Below are 21,156 nucleotides of genomic sequence, written 5' to 3'. Positions count from 1 at the left end.
CTCCTAGGAGAGCCATTATAGAGAAAGTCCGTATCATGTAGTCAATTTGCTGTAGACTTTGCTGCCCTACTCTCCAAACTCCTGTTCCTTCCTCCATCCCCCAGAACAGTCAAACACAAATTTCAGCTGATAGTAGCATACAGGAATCCAATTTTCATTTAGTTTTCAAATGAAACATCTTTGTGAACATATGAATCACTCAAAATCCTCACTGCTAGTGTTGTTTCAGGGAACTCTGAAGAACGGACTCTGAAGAGCACAAATATTTTTAGTTAAAATTAGCTCTGCCTGGACATAAATACTAAAAAAAAAAAAAAAAGCAGGATTTCATCCATAATGATGCAATTTTAAAGCCTGCATAACTGACTTAACACAGACCAAGGCCAGGCTTCAGTGTTTGTGAAGTTTTAGAGTTTCTGGCATTTAGGTTTCATACAGTCAGCATCATGTATGACCATTTTTTTTGCACACAGCTCAACAATACAGATGGATAGGCACTGGCACACAGAGCAAAAACAGGCATATTACCAAAATGTCAGAGATGCAAAGTACCCCTGCCCTCAGTACCAACAATACATGAAGGTTTCATTAATTTTAAAGTCAGAAGCAAGCAGAACAACAGTTCAGACTGACCTGCTGCCAGGACAAAAGAATCCTTCCCTTTAATTCTTCTGCTGGCTTAGTATGTTCTAGCCCACACATTTTTTCCAACGTTACCTAGCCTTTTATATACACCAGCTAATGAAGGATACGCAACACTTAATAATCCTAAGTGCAATGTTAAAATTTTGTTTAGACATTGAAACATCAGCACATTTGGAAAATTCATGCTGTCCTGTTCATACTTCAGTCTAGGTACATATATTTGGCTACGTATGGTATTGGCTCTCATGGATCATATTGTGCAACACTGCATCTATTTTTAGGAGCAACAGTCCAGCCATTCTACAGCAGAACTCAAGCCAGGATGGAAACTCTACCTAATCTGCTCTCTGATACTGTTCCCTTTTTTTTTTTTTAAGAATCTTAAACACAAGAAGGAACTTGCCCTCATGCCACAATTATCTTCTGAAGTGCACATTAGTGTCTTCAATCTTCCTTGCACGGAATCACACAAAGAGCTGGAAGATCTAGAGCCAGTAGTTAACTAACAAGAAACTTGCTGGGTAGACACAGTGGCATGTCTTGAATGCAGAATCTCAGAATAATCTAGAGTGACAGGATTTAGTCTTCTAGAAACACAGATGTGTTTACATGTTAATGAAAAAGGAAAAAGCAAAGGCATTTCATTTACATGAAGTTTTATTATCCTTCAACCTCAGCTGGTACTCCATTACCCCAGCCTTAGCAGAGCTTTGCTCCCCTAGGTAGACAGGTTTTCAACCGACTGTCTCTGACTGGAAACATCTAGGCTAGGTCAGATTTTAGACCCAGCCTTTCATTAATACAGTCAGACACAAAAGAGCAGTTGAAATCCTGACCATGTGAAAGGCTGCAAAGCAACAAAAAAAGCTCCAGGAGGATTTTCACCATTTTCTATGTTTGAATAGAGAATCTTTCCTCTGCATTGATCACTAAATAGTTAAGAAGCAATTAAACTGCATGTTCAAAAAACAGATGCGTTCTACGTTTCAAGCTGTGATCAGAAACACATGCAACTATTTTTCCGCTTATGAAGCTTGTGGTTTTATCTTCTCAGCAGCTTCAAGGACAGATGGAAGGCTGACTTTGTCTCCAAATTCTTTCTCACGATGCTCCAGTAAAACACCCTAGTCAAAGACAAAAGAAAGAAATTCATACAGTAGTCTCCCGATGGGAGATCAACTGACCAGCAACTGAACAATTCCAGAAGAGAAACTTTTGGTCTCACAGGAGACATAAAGCCTCCTAGATGGCCTTGCAGTACCTGTCTTCCTGCCCCAATCACATATACTCCTCCCAAGGTGAATCCTTCTCCTTCCAGGTTACCACTATATCCACTTTTCCAAGCACGGAAGAAATTTTGCCAGACTCCAAAGCGGAAGAAGCCTGACATCATCATTTTTCGTCTGCGTGGACCATAGAAGCCTTTCTGCAGGGAAATAGAAAATATCTCAGCAAACAAAGTGAAAATGACTTTTCCTCCCAAATGAAATGCAGGAAACCAGCCAACTGTGTATCCAAGAAAGGTCACAACACACAAAAGGTAACCAGGCAGAGCTAAAAAGAAATTGCACCTGAACGTGCACCTGAACTAACCTCTTTACTGCACTACCTGACCACTTACCTCCACACAGCCAACTAGTTGTACTGCCACAATTCATGTGGATTTTAAGTTGATCCACAGGTATTTAAGCCCCATGTACATCTACATCCCTATTGCTGACAACAAGGGTGCTTTGTGATAAACATCTTTTTTCTTATTTTTGAAGTATGGCAATAAAAATACCGGTAAAGAGGTAACAGTGGTGCCAAGTCCTGAAACTTTATCAGCGATCTATTTTGGTGTTTTGTGGTTTTTTTTTTTTAAATCAGCCTGATTCTTTCACACAGGCAGAGTGGGGAGGGAAAATAAAGGTATCTTCTAGTTGACTTCGAGTATTACCTATTCTTTTTCCTTCAGAAGCCAAATGATTTCTAAATGCATCTTCCGAGTTAAGGAGTAACCAGGGCCATGGTTTTGTAAGACACGAGACTGGCAATACAGCATGTGCCAGTGTACTGGGACAAGCCACATCACTGCAATTTGGCCTGTACATCACAAATGAATTATGTCTGTCACCTTCAGACCTTGATTCATACATCATAAACATCAGCAAGTCACACAGCCAGTAGAAGAAAGGAATAAATATTAATAGGCCATATTGTTTACCTGTTAAAGGGAGGAATAATCCTGCAACAGCACGTTATCAGTGCATAGCTACAGAGCAGTTTGTAGCTGAGCAGGATGTATATATATAGAAAAGCAAAGCTAATTAACTTCTTAAACTACAATGCTACTAAATCCTTTTTCATTCAGACCACATTCTATCTATATTATTTATACAAGCTCTTCGAAGAGGACATTCATAAGCTTGTTTTTAAGCAAAAGGAGAACACTGACTTTACTATACCTTTTCATCCAGAAAGATTTCTCCTTTGAAATAATGCTGAAAATCCTCCACTTCAGTCCCTATCTTCTCTTTCACAACGGCATAGAGAGGGACACCCAGCTTGGACAGCTGAGGTTTCAGAGAGGAGAGCTCAGAAGCCTCCTAAGAAAGGAAAAAAACCCAAACATTTCAGGCAGTAAAAGGAGGTTGGAAAGCTTCATCTTGAATTTCAAGAGCATCAGAAACATAGGCAAATTCTAGCTTGAGGTGCAAAACAGAAACAAACCTGTAAATCAGACATTTAAGCTAGCTCTACTACTAGGCAGGTCTTCATTAGATTTACTAGAATTTTCTTCATTAAGCACAGAGGAAGGAGATTTTTTGAGCATTTACTGGATAAAACATTAAAATCCTGAAGAAAACATATTTTTAACTCAAAGCTGTAGATATACCTTGCCTGGGCTAGGGCTTCAACTATCTTTTAAAGTATTTACAGAACAGTAAAAAGATACTGCCTGCACGTCACTTAACTTTCCCAGGCCAGAATTTCCAATCCTTTTTTCCAAGGAGAAATACATCATTATCAGCTCTTTTGCAAAGTATTTTGAGGGCCCTGTGCAGGAGCAGGCTATACAAGTCCAGAATAAGCAATGGAGTGAAGATGCACTCTCCTTCCTAGATCCCCCAGTGAAAATAATCAGGGAATTTCTTCATACACCTTCAGTATCCCAGAAGCAATACTGCTTTTTCTAGTGTGTAAGACTGTAAGGTGTCACCACTCATCTGCTGGGGTTTTTGTTCTGCTGAAGGAATCCCAGCTCCCACAGTTTCTACAAAGACCTCTGAGGTTTCCAACAGATCAGAATGCACACTGAAAATATGTTTCTTCTCATCTCCAATGGAGAAAGGTCATTTTTAAAGGACAAAACTCCCAGAAAGAACTTCACACTTTAAAAAATGGACACAGTTTACGGGAACACCCTCAGCCACCTAAGCGAAATGCCTTAACTCAAAGGCTTGCAGGACATCTAGAATTTAACAAGTATCAAGTATCAGACAGATAGGGCTGAACAGACAGGAGAAAAGACATTAGAGAAAGACATCAGTAGGTGAAAGGGTAAGGGCAGCCTTCCAGTTCACTACTCTGTCTTTCTCAGAGGAAATGAAAAAGGATGAATCAGCATCACAAGCAAACACCGAGTAGTGAGCAGTGAGAGTTAAAGGATCATAGCTCACGCTTGTTAGATCTTTCCCCTCTTTTCTGTTCTTAAAGATGTGGTAATTATTTTCTGTTTTCCCTCAACAAAGTGCCTTATGATCTTCCTAAAAGGGGGGTTAATAACAATTTTATCTGGGATTTTTTATATAGTTCAAAACTCTCACAACCAACAAAAAAAACCAGAAAAGATTTGTATTGCGACCTAACATATCGAAGAACTGATGTTCCAAGCTAGTGCAGTGGGGTGCCCTGTAAAGTCAGAAATCTCTGGAGAGATAGTGACACCATCAAACCTTGATTAGCCTTTTGGAGAAAGGCACTTCAGCAGTTTGGTGGGGTTTACTTTGTGTCTCCTTGCTTGGCTTTTGGGAGGGGACAGAGCAGGAATAATGTAAGAGCATAGTTAAGTTTTAACATTCTCAAGCGATTAGACTTCAAGCAGCATCTTGGGACTAGACCTGATTTTCTTTACTGCTATTTAAAAACGATACAATTACAGAAAGCAAAGAAGTCTATTTTTGTGGGCAAATTATATCACATAACAGCTGTACAGCCTTACCATGGGGCTGTGACCATTTCATCTAGTCTGTGAAACTGTTTTCTTGTTTTTGTAAAAAGCAGACAAGCACACCCTAGCAGAATACTTCCTCTCTCCACCAAGGCAGGGACAACCCAAAAGAACAATTCCCATTTCAGTATGTCCCTCTGATAGTTCAACTATGGCTCTTCTACTACTTTAGACCGCTTGAGTCGATACCTACAATATTTAGCAAGCCCATGGCACTTTCACCGTGACTGGAGCACTGGATCACTACATGGCCGGATCTAGACTATGAAAGGTAGAAAGTGCAGTCCTGTTAAACATAGTCTATCTTAAATAACAAAAAAGGAATCTGATGATTTAGGATGCAGATGATAAAGATAAAAGACTCCATATTTCTTAAGTCTACAGGCCTCAATTCTCGAGGATCCAAAGGCATCATTCCAGTAGGATTTGTGACAACCTTTGCAGTGGATAATGGAAGCATGTCGTCACCACTGATATCAGGTCGGTGATCTGTGAGGCAGAATGGCCATTTTTCAATGCCACCACTGTGTCCAGGGAAGTACACATTCCTTCTTGGTGCTGTCAACAAGGACGAAGTTCAACATCCTTTCCAAGGTGTAAGATTGTGGGAACCAAGTGTATTTTGTCTCTTGCAAAAAAATAAAAACCTACTGCCTGCAGGTTAACAGATATGGCAAGTCACCTGTATTGAACCATTCCACCAGCTCAGAGTCAGTGACAGTGGGGAAAGAAGCAGCTTTCATACTATGGACGAACACTAATGGACAAAAAAAAAGGCAACTGAATTGTCTTAGAAAGGCAAGAGTCAACTCACAAAAATGCTTTGAGTATATAATAATCAAATGTAACAATCAAAAATAACTTCGGTTTAGACAATTTAAAAGCTTTTTCAAACACTTTCACAGTTGAAATACAAAACAATTCTTTACCCTAATTAGCTGATCAGTAGTGTGACTGCCTCTGTTAAAAATTTGAAGTTTTGAACCAAAAATAAGAATTACAAAATTAAATTTCTCTCTCCTCAATTTTTTCCTGAAAGAAAAAAACCCACAATTCTTTGAATTGGGCTCTTTATTTCTACTTAGGAAGTCAGCATTAAAAAAAAAAAAAAATTAATGAACTCCTGTCTGACTATGCAAAAGGCACAGAGTTAGGCATGTAGCGCGTTCTCCTCCTGCCTACGCTACACCTGTTCAGAGAGCAAAATACTTTAATCTCTAACCTTCCATGAATTCTACACATACTTAAGCAGTTAATACTGATGGGAGCAGATCCCTTAATTAAGTAGTTGCAATATTAATTACTCCATGTTATAGAGTAGTGAGTAACAACATAATAGCTATTTTTCCCCATAGCTATGAGAAAAATAATGGCCAAGGTGCAAGTTATGGCTGTTGCCAGCCACACAGTACATTCAAAGCGTAGTTTAAGGCTCCATCCAGGGAGCCTAACGCCAACTTAAGGATCAAATTTTGTTTCCCAACCCACCTTGTTATGGAACAGTAACTCCTTGTCTTCAGACTCCTTACCTTCCTGCCTCACATTCAGCATCCAGAACAGTGAGGGACTCCCCTTTACGCACATCTCTTTTTTGCTGATGACCTTTATCTGATGGCTTTCTGCCACTCCAGTCTTGGGCTGGTTTTGACCAGAGACTACCTGGCTCACAGAGATTTATTTTGGACATATGGAATACTACTAGCTCATAAGACTCATTACCAATTGTATTTTGTGTAATCTCCCTTTCTAATTACCATGGGCTAGGTCCCTGGCAGATGTAAAAATCATGTAACCATCACCTTCAGAAGGAAAATGCTCAGGACCTAGACTATACAAACCAGCTGCAAAGAAAGTAAGTATGCTGTAAGCTGGCAACCAGTTTGGGCTAGAAAACAAGACCTTTCAGATATTTCAGATGTATTCGATGACTGTCCTATTCACTCCCTCCCTTTATTTAAAGGGAATCTATGCAAGTAGAGCTCAACTCTTCCTAATTAATCCCCAAGCCCAGCAAGTACCTCTCTGCACAAAAATCATCCAGGTCTTCGCACAGCCATGATCACTGCACCATTCTTCTTCCATAGTTCACCTGCCTTGAATGTTCTTTGTTCTGTTTATACAGTAGAAACAACATCAACAATAATATCAGCCATTCTTGTTTATAATGATTAATGCTTTAAGGACCAACACAAAGCACTGCAGAGAATTCCACATTCAAATACAGTTCTATCGGAAAAAATTTCTATATGCATAATGGTATTATTGCTTTATTGATTTTTAGAGGCATGTCATGTTTCATCCAGAAATACCAGTTTTGGTTGCTTTTCCTTCACCAGAACTATCAGCTATCACGAACACCCAACTATGTGTTATGACTAGGAAAGACTAAGAAAAACTCTTCCAACCCTGGCCTTACAAAGGTTCTTATAAAAGCCCAATTATCAAAGAATGTGAGCTGACACATCCAGAATCTTACCTGATCCCAAAGTTTTTAGCTCTATCTCCTCTAAAAACTCCAACGTAGCCTTTTCTGGCTTGGACAAAAATAAGTCGGTGTTAGCAAGGACGATCCCTGTCACAGCTGCACCAATGGCTCCAAGACCAACAGACCACATGCCCATGGTGAAGATCCCGAAGTCAGGCAGGAAGGACATTTCTGGAAAGAGAAAGAAGAAAGCAGCTCTAACACTGGACATCGATGATGCCAGACAAGGAGGAACTGAATTAAAACAACAACTAAAAGCTCACATGGATATTTTTGGTTTGACTGGAGATGATCTCTATATTTATTAACGTACTGAACTGGGTTTTAGAAGATCTAGATTACATTCCAGTTCTGCGCCTGACCCACATCAAAACTATTAACAACATATTCTTACCTTTTCCTGCTACCAGACTGACAAAAACATTCATGATTAAAGTGCTCAGATGCAATGGGGAGAAAGATGATTGAAGTATATGTGTGTAATAAAGAGCCTCTAACAAGATGACCTCTAGGTTAGCCAGTAACTTAAATTACTACAGTAAGACAGTGGTTTCTTTCAAAAAAGAAGCGTTTGTAGATTAAATGTTTTTTTCCCCCCACTAATCTATATTAAACAGTGAACTTTACAAATATACCACAGAAGACTTTTAAAAAAAAAAAAAAAAAAAAAAATCTATATCTGGTTCACCGTAACTGGTAACCTTTCCTGTTCCTTACAGTTCCACAATAGAACCAAAGCAGGCACCAAGCCAAAATTAGAGCTCACCAGTCATGCGTGCAGACAGAAATATGTAGACTTGCAACTGTTTTATTAGACATAGTGATCCAACATACAAACATGCCCTGGACAGCACCTTCTATATACCAACCAATTGCCACTCTTGCTAAAGCAGAAGTGACATCAGGAACAAACAACTTAAACTCACACCCATCAGTTAGAGCTGATAACATTGCAATGGAAGCCATTACATATGCATGCTCAAGTCTTAAAGTAAAAACACTGCTTGTTGTTACCAGCAACTCTAGTTCGGTGGCAATTTTGTTTAAACACCATCCATCCACGAATGCCCCACAGCCCAATACTGACCCTTGCACATGTTTCACAAGCCTGGAAATGGCTGACAGCTACCTTCCAGTGAGGCAGTATCAGTTATGAGGATGCAGGAAAGCACACTTAGCACTGCCTCATGGACAAAATTCAAGATCCAACTCTGAGCAATAACTGGTACAAGAGTCACTGGAGTTTTGGCAGTATAAAAAGTCATTGTACGCTTACATCACAACAGTTATGTGTTACAAAGGGCTGTAGATTTGCAGTCACCCAACTTTAGCATTACACAATATGGAGAATCAATTTTTTTCCAGAGCCATCTGCAAAACCCTATTCCCTGATAGATTGTTTTGGTAAATATTGCCGTCTGTATATACTTTTGTATGGGAGAGGTTTTTTCCCTCATAAATATAGGAAAATATTACTGTTTTCAACTGTGACTGGCAATAAACCAGAGACACACATAATCTTTATCCCCACAGCTAAGTGTTGCCTGAATTCAGAAAGTAAGAACTAGGAGTAGCTCCTCACTTTTGTGCCCAGAATTTTCTGGGAGAAAATCCCTTCCCATCCTTAAAACTAGCTCCAGAATACTACTGACAAACAAATACAGCCAACTACCCACCTGCAGAAATAGCTAGAAAACATTTTGAAAAAAAGATCGCTTTGTTCTTTTAACAGCATACTTGGTTCCAAGGAAGACAGTATGGCAGTATCTAGAAACATGAGTAATCCATGATTCCGAGCAGGAAACAAGGCCAGTTTACACAAACATAATGCAGATAAGAGAACAGATTCTACGCCATTTCACCATTTATTTCTAACCAAGGGAAACCTTCCTTGACCATATCTGCTTTCTCTACGTACTTTATTCAAACATAAAGTCATACTGTAATGACAATTTTTTGATATCTGCCTCCGACTCGTATCAGAGACCATCCTGACCCCAGCCTTTCGAATGACCAAAATGTAACTCAAAATCTATTGCTGTAATGCAGCAATATCCTTGTGTTAAGACTTAAAATCTCTGCGGCATACCCAAAAGGCTATAGCCCTGCTCCCTCCCAGAGTGTGACTATCCAACTGTTCTTTGGACTTGAATCTTGTCTGGTCAAGAACTGTTCTTCTCTTAATTCTTAGTTGCAAGAGGAGAGGCGGGGTAAAAACCAAGTATTTATCCCTTGTGCATGTCATTTGTGTACAAAAATGTTGCCGAATTCGTGGCAACTGCTTAATGAGTAGTTCTCACATAGCTTTTTATTTTTATTAGCATTATTATTATTGTTAGCATTACTAGCATCGCTGAAAGCCAGCTTCCACTCAGTTGTAGCTGACAGAGAGATCACTAAGCTTAGTCAACACACCTCTTCAGTTTAGTTGGACTCTTTGGTCTCCACTCAGTGACAAAAAAAAACCCTATTCAAATATGCGAATCTTTTGCTATTTAAATAAATAGGGGAATGGAAGAGGCAGCTCTACATGGTGATACTGAAATTCCTCCCCTGCTAAGCAAACACAGTAGTGAGCCACTTTGAAAAATACGTATGGGAAACGGCACCCAGGATTATTAAAACATTTGCTAACAACACAGGCTGAGCCCTGACACATCTGTGTCATTGAACCCCAAGTGAAGAGACTAAATGGAAAGCAGCTGAGCATTTGCAACTAGCAGCTTCATTTCTGCTTAGCTGCTGTTTATTGGGGAAATCTGAAGCTCAAAATAACTTCACAACCCTCCACCCCACCTTAAAATACAAACACGACTGCCTTGTGATCAAACCCTATGAGTTTTTAAACATCAAACGACAATCCACAATAACAAGATACAACAAAGCATCCCATAAGCCATAATCCACCAGGAGAAGATACAACAGAGCATCCCGTAAGCCCGTAACATTTAGGTGCACGCACTCACCAGAACCCACGCAGCCTGCACAAGCATCAGCCACCACCAGCTCCCCCTGAATGCGAGCGCAGGCAGGAGAGAAGACAAACTGCGCTGCCACGGGTGGCGAGTAGGCAGGACTAGGCAGGAGTCCAGCTCTGGAGCCTTTGCCTTGCAGCCAGGACCCAGCTCGCAGCGTCTTTGAGCAATATGTGCCACAGTCACGAAAGAACAGCTGTCCAATCCACGGCAAGATTGTTTTAAAGGTATCTCAATCATTCAACTTTTTTTTTTTTTTTTTTTTAAACGGAACACATTTTGTTACCCTCTTTATGGGGTGGGTGCATATAGGGAACAGGAATTACAGAAAGCTTTTCTGAAGCTGGGAACACAGCACTAAACTTAAGATCTGCATGCTAAACTTTTTCTGTAGAACTGTGCATTTTTACAAGTAATATTTTCCCTATGTTTCAGCCTATTCTACTTCTAACCCCCACACACACGCACACTGCACGCCTAAACAATACAAACAATCTTGGAAACAATTAAAAAGCCATCACAATGCACAATGTTAGAAAAAAGTTTCAATACAGAGGCTGTATGGGTGAATTAACCCAGCATTTCTATGCTTGGTTACCTACTTTAGTGGCAACATCCCTTCTAAAAAGCATCATTTTCTCTGAAACTATCAGATCTGCAAGCTCTCAACTCTGCTAAAACCTCCAGAAGGGAACGAGCACTTCTCTTTACAGAGAGCAGAGGCCAGAGAAAAAAGGAAAAACATCTTTTTGTGTGTTTTTGTGGTGACCACAAGAGATCTCCAAGATAACAGTGAGTTATTTTATGGTCTGTCAGTACTCAGCTAACCAGAATTCAAACAAGCTTAGTCTTAATCCTGTTGTAAGTGCCCGTTGATGATCTTCACTTTGTGTCAAGAAGACCAGTTAAAACATGGGTTTCTAGATGTCTCATTTCCCTCCCACCCACAACCAGAGAAAAAATTGTCATTAAGAGGACAGCTATCCTTAAACATTTATTTTAGCAGTATAAACAGGACCCACTGCAGCTGTGTCCAAAAAACCTGGAAAGTCTGTGTTTTCAAGTTGTCAATAAAACTCAGGGTTGCACACAGATTTACTTACATACTTGCCTAAGAAGACAGCTGAGCAAAAGTGGAAACACTCAGTGGACACTCTCACAAGCTAGACTGCACTAGCACATATACCCTAGTCTAAAATGGCTTTGACCATTGCTCATTCTTCCCTTCTCTCCCACTTCCAACTTCCCCAAGACATTCCATATCAAGCGTAAAAATCTTTCAGAGCTTTGTCACAACTTGCATATCCTAAATAAGCCGAGCTGATTATTTTTTATGAGACATTCCCCCCAAAAATGAGTCATATGATTACAAATATCTTTGTAATCTAACTCCTATAAAGAAAATTTACAATTCACGATAACCTGGTAACATGCTCATCAAGATTTCATGAGCTTTTAAATATCATTAAGGATTACAAAATACAGCATCCTGACCTATCTTCAAAATTAGCCCTGCTTTAAGTGGGGATTTGACTGGAGAAACTTCAGAGGTCCCTTCCAACCTAAATTGTCCTTTAAATGCCAAAAACAGTGCACAAAGAAGCCTCCTAACATTTCTGATGGCATAAATGTAAGTAATTTTCACAACACAAGCAATTTTTTCTTTTCGCCTTTGTAAAGATCCTGTAACAAACCATTCCTTGTGTTGAGAATAACAGTCATCTTTTTAGGTTTCTTCCCAGTCTGCGCATGTTTCATTACTGAATTCAGTACAACGCTACGCTTGGCTCTAGCTGAAGAGAAAGCTGCTGTGTCAAACAAGCAAACCGTACTCCTTCCTTTGAAACAAAGTTAGTTGTTAGACCAAATAACCTCCCCCATTCTGAGGCTGTTTTAAAGAAACCCAACATCTCAACAACCCTTCTCTTTTGAGCAAGGGCAAACAAAGAGCTCTGGCACACCACTTTGGCAATCTTCCAACTCTCTAGGTGTATTCAGAGGGAACAGGCAGCTAGATACCATATATGGGGAAATTCAAATCTCTGCTCAATCAGCAAAATGGAGATACCACGGAAAGGGGAGGAAGTACTTGGAGCACAGAACTGCAAAAAGTACTTACATGAAGATAATACAGGCTAAACTCACTGCTGGGTCTGCTGGGGATCCACAGCAGGAAAGCTGCATGCTGTGACAGTCTGCAGAGGTGGGGGAAGAAGAGGAATACCAACAGACCCACTAATAATGCAAATCAGTGTTTACCAAAAACACAGCAACCTGCTAGGCAGCAAGTGGTCCCTCCTGTTCCAAGTCAGCCATAACTCCTGCAGATTCAAGCTTAAATTAAAGAATTATTTTTCCACCTTTTTGGAGTCTTAGGCCTTGCTTGTATTTTAACTTTCACATTCCTCACATTACACAATTCCTAACAGCAAAATTATTTGTTACTAAAAGCAAAAATACAAGATAATCAATGTATGTTTCAACTCCAACGCATAGGGCACGGGGGGCTCTATGCATAAATAAGGCTGTAACAGATTAGTCTCTGTAGATACATCCAGCTGAGAACAATTTCCCCACAACCTAGTTACCCTTTCTGTTGTCTGCTGTGAACCAAGTCTGATGGGGAAATTGTCCCTGTGGTTCTAGAAGAGAAGGCTAGGAGGACTGCAAGCTGGTACTTCAAGCAGCCTGAAGGTGCATTCAGTGGATTCCTTGAGTTTGAGCAGTGCGATCGCACCCGAGACCAAACCAACGCATCAGGAATGACACGAGAAACGAAGCACGGTGTTTGTCTGTCTTTCACTGGTCTTGCTGTGCCTACTTATACCCACGTTAAGTTACGTAAGAGAGCAGGTATCCATCAAAACATTAAATCACAAGGACAGGCGTAAGCAGAATTTCAGACCTCAAGACATCGGGGGAAGCAGCCGAGCACGGATGGCGAGAGCAGCAGGCCATCACGGCCGTTCAGCGGAGGGCGGGAGGGGACCTCAGCCCGCAGCGCCCCTCACGCGTGTCCTGCGCGGCCCGCGGCTCCGCCGTTGCTCGCACGGCCACCCCAGCCCCTCACTTCTCAAACGTCAGTAACCGCTGCCGCCTCTTCCCCGCTGCAGTAGCAGGGCCAGCCCCGCCGGCACGCACTGCGGCTGCCACACAGAAGAGCGGGGACGGGCAGCAGAGCCGGCCGCCGGGCAGGGCAGGCCGGGCCGGGGCAGCAGGCCGGGGGGAGGCGGCGCAGGCCCGGCGGCGCTGCGGGGACAGCCCGCTCCCCGCGGCCGGTGCGGCGGCCGTTCCCGCGCCCCGCCCCACCGGGCGCCCCCCGCGCGCCCGCCCGCCCCGCGACCCCGCACTCACACTGCCGCGCCGCAGCGCACCGCGCCGCCGCTCCCGGCCCCGCCGCCGCAAGGCACGTGCGGCCGGGCGGCGCGCAGGCACCGCCCCCGGTGCCCTCCGCTCAGGCACCGCGCCCCGCCGCGCAGCGGGGATCGGCGGCGCCTTGCCGAGCCCGGCGGCGCTGGGTGCTCCTGGGACCAGCGTCCCCGAGGCTCTGCGCCGTGCGCTGCAGGGGGTTCAGCAGAGCTGCTGCGCTGAGAGGGATTATCCCCGCCGTTACGAAGTGGAATGAATAAAAACCTTCTGTTCCCTCCCGGGGCCCATTTTCCCCTCACTAGGATTTTTTTTTAGCTTCTGGCTAAGCAAAGAAGGAAGCGAAATATAAGATACAGTGCTTAAATACATTTAGGCAAAAAAAACCCAAACCCGTAACGACTTAAGTCCGAGAATGCAGTGAGCTTATCATTCAAGTAGCCTGATTAATGGGGCACTTAAAATGCTTTTTTATATATATATATATATTACATTCAAGAATATACTTGCTCAGATAAGCCAGCCAATAACACGTCACAACATCATTTAACAAACGCGCTCTTCAGTTGCTTGTGGTCATAGGCACTGCTCCAGCCAGAAACTCAGAGGACTCGTCTTCACTACCTTGGGACCGTTTCCTGAGGTCTCCTGTTAACCTGACACTTAAAATACCAAACACCAAACAAAAAAGGGTAGTAGCAATGACAGCCCAGTCTGCTCGGTAACACAACAGCAGCACAGAATGAACATAACCTCTTTGATGGTACCAGAGAGTCTACATTCCAAACAACCGAGCGCCACTGGTTTTCAGCATGTCCCAAACTTACCTAGACCAAATGGCCTTTTCTTATCTCTCTCTTAACTGGGAGTCACCAGCCACTCTGGTTAGACCTGCTCAGTTTACCCCTTATTTACCGTTTCTGTTTAGCACAGAGCTTGTTTTTTTGAGGAATCTCACCACAAAACAACTTCTCTGCTAACTGGAAGCAACTACAGCGTTGCGGTTCTGATCTACCACAGGTCAAACTGGAAGCAGCATGCCACGTGTGCTGGGATGCACCAGAAAACATCACCTGGAAGCCTGCCTGGGCACCCCGGCAGACCCCTTTGAGCACAAGACCACACCGCTTCCCAGAGGCTGGCTGCTCCCTGACCACACTGCTCTGCTCCCGCAGGAGAGCGCAGCAGCCCTGCGCTGCGGGACAGCAATCTGGGACAGTTTTGCAAGACAGAGCCCCGTTGCATCACGCTGCTTAGTACATGTCAGAATGGCACGGTCTCAGGCAGTTGCAGGGAAAAGATTCTGGGTCTTTTTGCCCAAAATTGTCGTAGCTATGCTTTTATCTACGCACATGCTTTTAGAAATCAAATGGATTATAAAAAGCACTGAAGTCACTCAGACTTACCAGCAACTAAAACATAACCTAAGGAAACTTCATGGCAGAAAGAGCATTACCAGACTAACTGAAAGAGCTAGGGAATCTGGGAGGACTGTAGGGTTTGGGGCTGCTTTTTTTCCTTGGAAATACATGAAACCACATATCTCTACTTTTTCTCCTTAACCAGTGTGGGAAGGTTCTCTGTCAACACCAAACACAATCTGCTGAAGTGGCTTTCTCACTGGTTTTGAAATGCAATCAGCATTAGAATGTATCTTTGCCACTGTGACACAGCAATCTTCAGAAAAACATTATGACAAAAAAAATGACTGACAAATTTTGTCAGCCATCATCACGTAATTAAAACCCTAATTTCTGCAGGCTATCAACATTCCTTTCTTCTGAATTTTATAATGGCTGGGGCTCCAGCTGTCAACATTTGGCAATGGAGAATTGCAGCTCCATTATTTTTTTGCCATGGTAAGCACACAAAACAAAAACCCAACCTTTTCTTAATGATACTTCTGCACGTTACACCTCTAACAATCTGGCAGCTGGCCTTCACAATTCAAAGGTAGCCAATATTCCTTAAGGGGGGGGAAAAAAAAAAAAAACAAACCTATCACAAGATGAAAACATCTTTTTGTTTATTCTTTGCTCTGAGTAGGAGTCCATGACAAGGCATCAGGCAAGAACAATAAGCAGTTAATGACAGAAGTGACTGACTTCATTTGTCCCTATTGTAAAAAGGAAAAATGCAAAAAAATCTGAGCCCGCACATCTGCATTCTATCCCAGAATAGCTTCCTACTTTACAAAGCAGTGAAGTACCTTAAATGTATGCACACTTCCAGTAGATGCAGAAATCAAAGAAAAATGGTGTCATGAAAATACTGGAATCTAACCTTCTCTGCCTAGGTCTCCACAAAGGCTTGCTTTCCACGAAAGACTACTGTGTTGCATAAGTGGGGTTGCAGCAACAATTACTTTGTCCTTATTAGACTACCTTTGCCTTCACTGCTTTAGAAAGGTAGTGAGATTTTGGCAGGAAAGCTGAATGGGAATTTGATGACTTTGGTTTTGTTTTTCCCTCTTGATAAAATCATATTATGATTGATCTAGAATAGTTTAGTTTTTCCATACGCCTATTCAGATGTTATGCACACATTTTTCCTGTTAAAAAAACAAGAGAATAATAAAGTCCCTAACACACACAAAAAGAACATTTCACAGACCAACAGGTACCAGCATTTAATCTTCTAGTTCTCAGGTTTTGAATAGTGTTCTTAAAAAGCGCATTGAGCCCTTCTCTTCCTGCTTTCATAGTTCAGTTTTATGGCAGTTACACTGAATGAAGAGTATCAGGCTGCAAACTGCTTGTATATCAGTTAATTAAATTTCCCTAGCATGCCTGTGCATAAGTCACCCAGCACGCACTGTATCAGTATCTATGCTAAAACATGATCTAGCATTACGAAACTTTCAATTCATGTACAGAATGACAAAGCTGTGTGTTATTTCAGAAGTTAATTATTTCTGTTTCTTGTTGGATCATGCTTCTATAGATCAGCTTTAGACCAAGGGTGTTCGTTGTTAGACAAATAGCTTATGTTAAACAGTCTTTTCTCTCAGGAAACAGGAGATCTCAAAAGCAACGAGGAAACACAGTGGTGGGCTAAGGCAGGATCTAGGCCCTATGTCTGTAGAAGGATTTGCAGACTAATTAAGATTTTCGATATTGAGCCAGTAAGATTGGATGCAGGTATACAAAAATACAGCTTGAACTTTTCACCCATGTGCTTCTAAAGGCATATCCACAGAGATGCAGACTGACAAAGGTTTCAACTAGACCAGGCAAAAGCCATCTTGTTTGGAGGCGGTACGGTGATATGTACTCATGAGGTGGTGTTTTCAACCTCATCCTGATTCTCAGGGAATAAAAGCACCAGTCTGTCTACAGCCAGCCTGGACACAGGATCTTAGATTTATCGTAAGTAAGATCAGGGTGCAGTACAGAAGAAACCAAAGGACCTACAGGTCTTTTGAAATCAGTTTTACCCACGTGAGCAGTTCACATTGGAACACCAAGAAGAGATTGGTGCAACACCCTCCATCTGGACAAGAACAGGAAGAAAGAATTACTAAGTCTTTTTAACGGGTATACAGATACTTATACAAATCTCTTTTGGTAATAGCCCAATAAACACTGATTCACAGAAAAGCCTGCCATTTACAATACAATAGATAACCAAAGCCTTTGGAAAGAGCAGATGAGGTCATTTGTCCTTCCGTCTGTCCTTCAGTCTTTAATATCTTTTCATCAGGTAAGTGTAATTAAAGCAAAATTGAATCTCGGTGGCCTATAGTTCTTCTTTGTCCCATTTACTGCAGTGCTACCTATACTGTTATTCTATTCCAATTTTTTAGGTTTTCTCATACTAGGTAGGACGCTGAGGCCTAGTAAAAAGTTATTTTTACAAGGCACTAGAATAGTGATCAAGTTTCAGGCTCTATAAGCAAAAACAGGCTCTTGAACATCCCAAAATACCCATATTGACAGCACTGACAAGGCAGTAACTGCACTTCTGCAAGATCAGGACATCAGAAGAAACCAGTAATTCTGCAGCGGTCCTGGTTAACCGCCCACAACTACCACATAGTTTCTATTAAAATCCAGGCCCCAACACGTTTCTGGGCTATTTCTCTTTCAAGCTGTTGGGGCAAAACTGACATGCTTAATCCCTTACTATAGACTTCAATAGTAGTCATGCATCTTGCAATCTATACCAGTCATTAGTAAGGACAAAGCTGTTTGTGTTACTAATACAACTAAATAAAGTGTCCTACGTTGTCCTTAAGACTGCTAGTTTCTATACTCAGTCACATATCTCACCAAGTTGGTTGTATGTAGCTAGAAAAACTGGTATAAATATTTTTTTATATAAGTATGTAAAGCTTGGAGGTGACCAATTTGTAAGGTTTAAAATAACCTGTTTATTTACTGGTTGATTTAGCTGTTACTCAGAATTATTTGTTCAAGCACTAAGGAAGAAAACTGGGCTTTCTCTAACAAATTTGAGCTTCTCCAGTAGTAGATGAGCTGCTCTTAATATTTAAAATCTGAGAGAAAAATTCCATGACCACTTCTGCTAAAAGAACATCTGGGTTAGAAAAACAAAATAACCCTGCTATTAAAAGTGTTGATGCCAATGTGGGTCATTTTGACAGAATTTGGCTAGGAATCAAATACACATCAGCAAGCCTCAGCTGCAACTTCTGCTGGTAAGGTGATAATGAGTAGTTGGGCACAGTAAACTTCTAATCTAGCAGAACTACAGCCACGCTCTAACCATAGCCTTAGAGTTAAGCTCTTAATCCTCTTATTACACTGAACTATTTGTCCATGCAACTTTCTTCTGCTAGAGCAAAATACAAATGTTTTACTATCACACTTAATTTCAACACTGCATATCTGTACTTTGTTAGCATTTATTCTTGGTCTTTATACAACGCATCAACCTAGGAAGGGCCACAAACTACGTATTTCATATTTTCAATGTATGGTTTCCATTTAATTCTCCGTGAATTTTCTTTTTAAGGGGTTGTGCTCATCTCTGCAGACAGGGACTGTGTCCATGTTGACATATGCAATCTTTACTTCTTAACTTCCATCACAACTTGAAAGAAAAGCAGTATAACAAAGCACCCAATGCACAGTCACCAAGTATCTGAAATGAACGACTCTAAATAACAACTTAAAACTGACAAGGGCATATGTTATGCAGATAAATGCAACAGAAAGACATTCTACTAAGCAAGGTACACTTCAAGTCCACAGCATCACTTCAAGTTCCATTTCCTGAAACATATGTGTTTATGTGCCTCTAATGGGAATGTGAAGGACTTCCTGTAACATTTCCAGCAGAATACATAATTAACTCATGATCAGTCTTTCTTCCTAGAACCAAGTTACATTCTATATCACTCTTTTTGGTGATACTGGTTTAGTCACTGAGCCAGAACTAAAAGTTCAAAGACATCGTATAAATTTTGCCTGAATATTTTGTTCATTAGATAAAGCTTGCCAAAGCTAGTAATTGGTTTAAGGAATGTAGATAGTTTTGTTTTCTCCAAATAAGGAAAAAAAACCAAAACACCAATATTGCCTTCTTTTAGTAATGTTGAAATGTATTTGCTTTCAAGCTTTTTTCTCCACACCCATTTTGCTCACATCCACTGTCATTTTTGCCACCACATAAACTGTGAAACAAATTTAAGTGTACTACATACTTAAAATGATTGTGTAGGGGGTAAAACTCAAGTACTTTGTGGATACACCGTTTTGTTAAATTAAAAACAAGCATAATTTCAATGCATTTTGTTTCCTGCTCTTGATTTAACTAAGGTTACATTTGGATGATAAGCAGTTGACAGTGGGACAGCATAATGGGTGGTGTGAAATAGGGCACTGATGATGTTGAAAACTTTTAAGGTCACCATTTGCTATGTCACACTACCAAAACAGCATTTTTAGATCAGGGATTGTTCATGTACCTTGCAGGTTAGGCTTAAAACTCAGACTTTTGGGAGGGAAAGGAGGTTGCTTAGACAGGTAAAAGGGGGTGTGGTAAGGCTAACTGCACGTCAAGCCACAACTGTTCAGGAAATGATCCACGTCATTCCCCATTCCTGTGGTTTTACTATTATGATCCAAGAACATTCATGGAAAACAAAGTTAGCACCCTGAGATGATTTGGCAAGTGCTTTTCTGCTTATGCCAGCTATTGTTCTAGTAACAGACAACCTGCAGGGGTTCTGGTTAGCTAAAGTTGAAAACACACTGGAGAAAAGCAGAGTTAGTGTAATCCTTATTAAATTACAGCTTTTCATGGGTAGTAAGAGATAGATTATAGGCCTAAAAGATTTATGGGATGTGAATGAAAGTCACTTCAGCTGGGAGAAGACAGGTGAAAAGAGATGACTAAAGATGTACCAAGCCAGATGAGCAATACCCTAAATGCTAAATAGAGAGGCCAGTGAAACCCAGAAAGAATTCTGAATTGTAGCCATTAGACTCACATGGAAACCATTAGAGTTGTGTTTTTATTGAATCAGGGGAAGCCCTAGGTAAGCATATTAAAGATGACTCAGAGTAGTGGCTCTGAATTGAAGCCATTTCTAGATGAGAGAGATGCCAAAGAAAACCATATCATCAAATACCACAGGCTGAACTTTGGATGAAATACAGAATAAATATGAAGAATTTTATTTCCACTTGGAATTACTATAGTATTCAGGCTTACTCCAATTTGTCAATTTTTTCTAATTTCTTTTAACTATTGCTATCAAACTATTCAGCTTAAGAATCACAAAACATCATAGATCTATATAACTGCTTAAACAGCTCCAACGCAGTTCATTGGGTACTTACAGTCAAACTTTTCTCCCACGGGAAGCAGGCATCAGTAACTCCCCTTCCATTACTCCAGGGTTCTCCTTCTCTCTCAAAGGAAAAGTAACAAACTATTGATGTACTAAAATAGACTGACAACTTATCCTTCCTAGGACAGCATTTCCTCTATATGCATGTGAGGAACTACTACACAATGAAGCTTAATACAGCTTTTTTCAGAAACGCTGATTTTGTTCAACATGAAGCAAAGCTATATGGAATCTTCATGCTGCAACTAAAGAAAATAAATCTAAAATGTCTAGGATTGAGAAATATGTGGCTATTGCCGCAGTGGTCTTTACCTAACCTCTAGTTAAAAAGCACTTATGAAAAATTGCAAGTGACTTCAAATAGCATTGCTGTTAAGTATATTTTTTACCTCCAGTGAGCCATCAAGCTTCCTGAATGTTCATACTGAAGTTATGTCCTAATCACTATTTCCTTAATACCACTAGCCAGGTTATCTTTCAGGGAAAGGGGGAAGGTCACTGTGACCATGTGTTGGGTCTTATCTGATCATTTGCCTTAACCACCCTATGATTATTTTAGGCTACACCCTGTAATTATTTTCTGGTATTCTCCATCTGCATTTCTATTCCTAAATTTTGTAAAATATTAAATAATCACTTCTTGTTACTGTAT

The 21,156-nt window shown here is 41.0% G+C and overlaps 1 protein-coding gene across 1 annotated transcript; it reads right to left on the bottom strand.

Moving 5' to 3' along the window:
* Positions 1-273: 273 nt before the first annotated feature.
* On the bottom strand, positions 274-10,460 carry PRXL2A (peroxiredoxin like 2A). The gene is made up of 6 exons (XM_050899411.1): positions 10,310-10,460; positions 7,335-7,514; positions 6,877-6,968; positions 3,093-3,233; positions 1,907-2,071; positions 274-1,769 (listed from the first exon to the last, which is right to left on the bottom strand). Exons 2-6 carry the CDS (start codon positions 7,510-7,512, stop codon positions 1,671-1,673), a joined length of 675 nt encoding a protein of 224 aa, XP_050755368.1. The 5' UTR covers positions 7,513-7,514; positions 10,310-10,460; the 3' UTR covers positions 274-1,670.
* Positions 10,461-21,156: the final 10,696 nt, after the last annotated feature.

This window comes from Gymnogyps californianus, chromosome 6, assembly GCF_018139145.2.
Source record: "Gymnogyps californianus isolate 813 chromosome 6, ASM1813914v2, whole genome shotgun sequence".
NCBI lineage: Eukaryota > Metazoa > Chordata > Aves > Accipitriformes > Cathartidae > Gymnogyps > Gymnogyps californianus.
The sequence above is the reverse complement of the archived record's forward strand: the minus strand, read 5'-3'. Positions and strand labels throughout refer to the sequence as shown.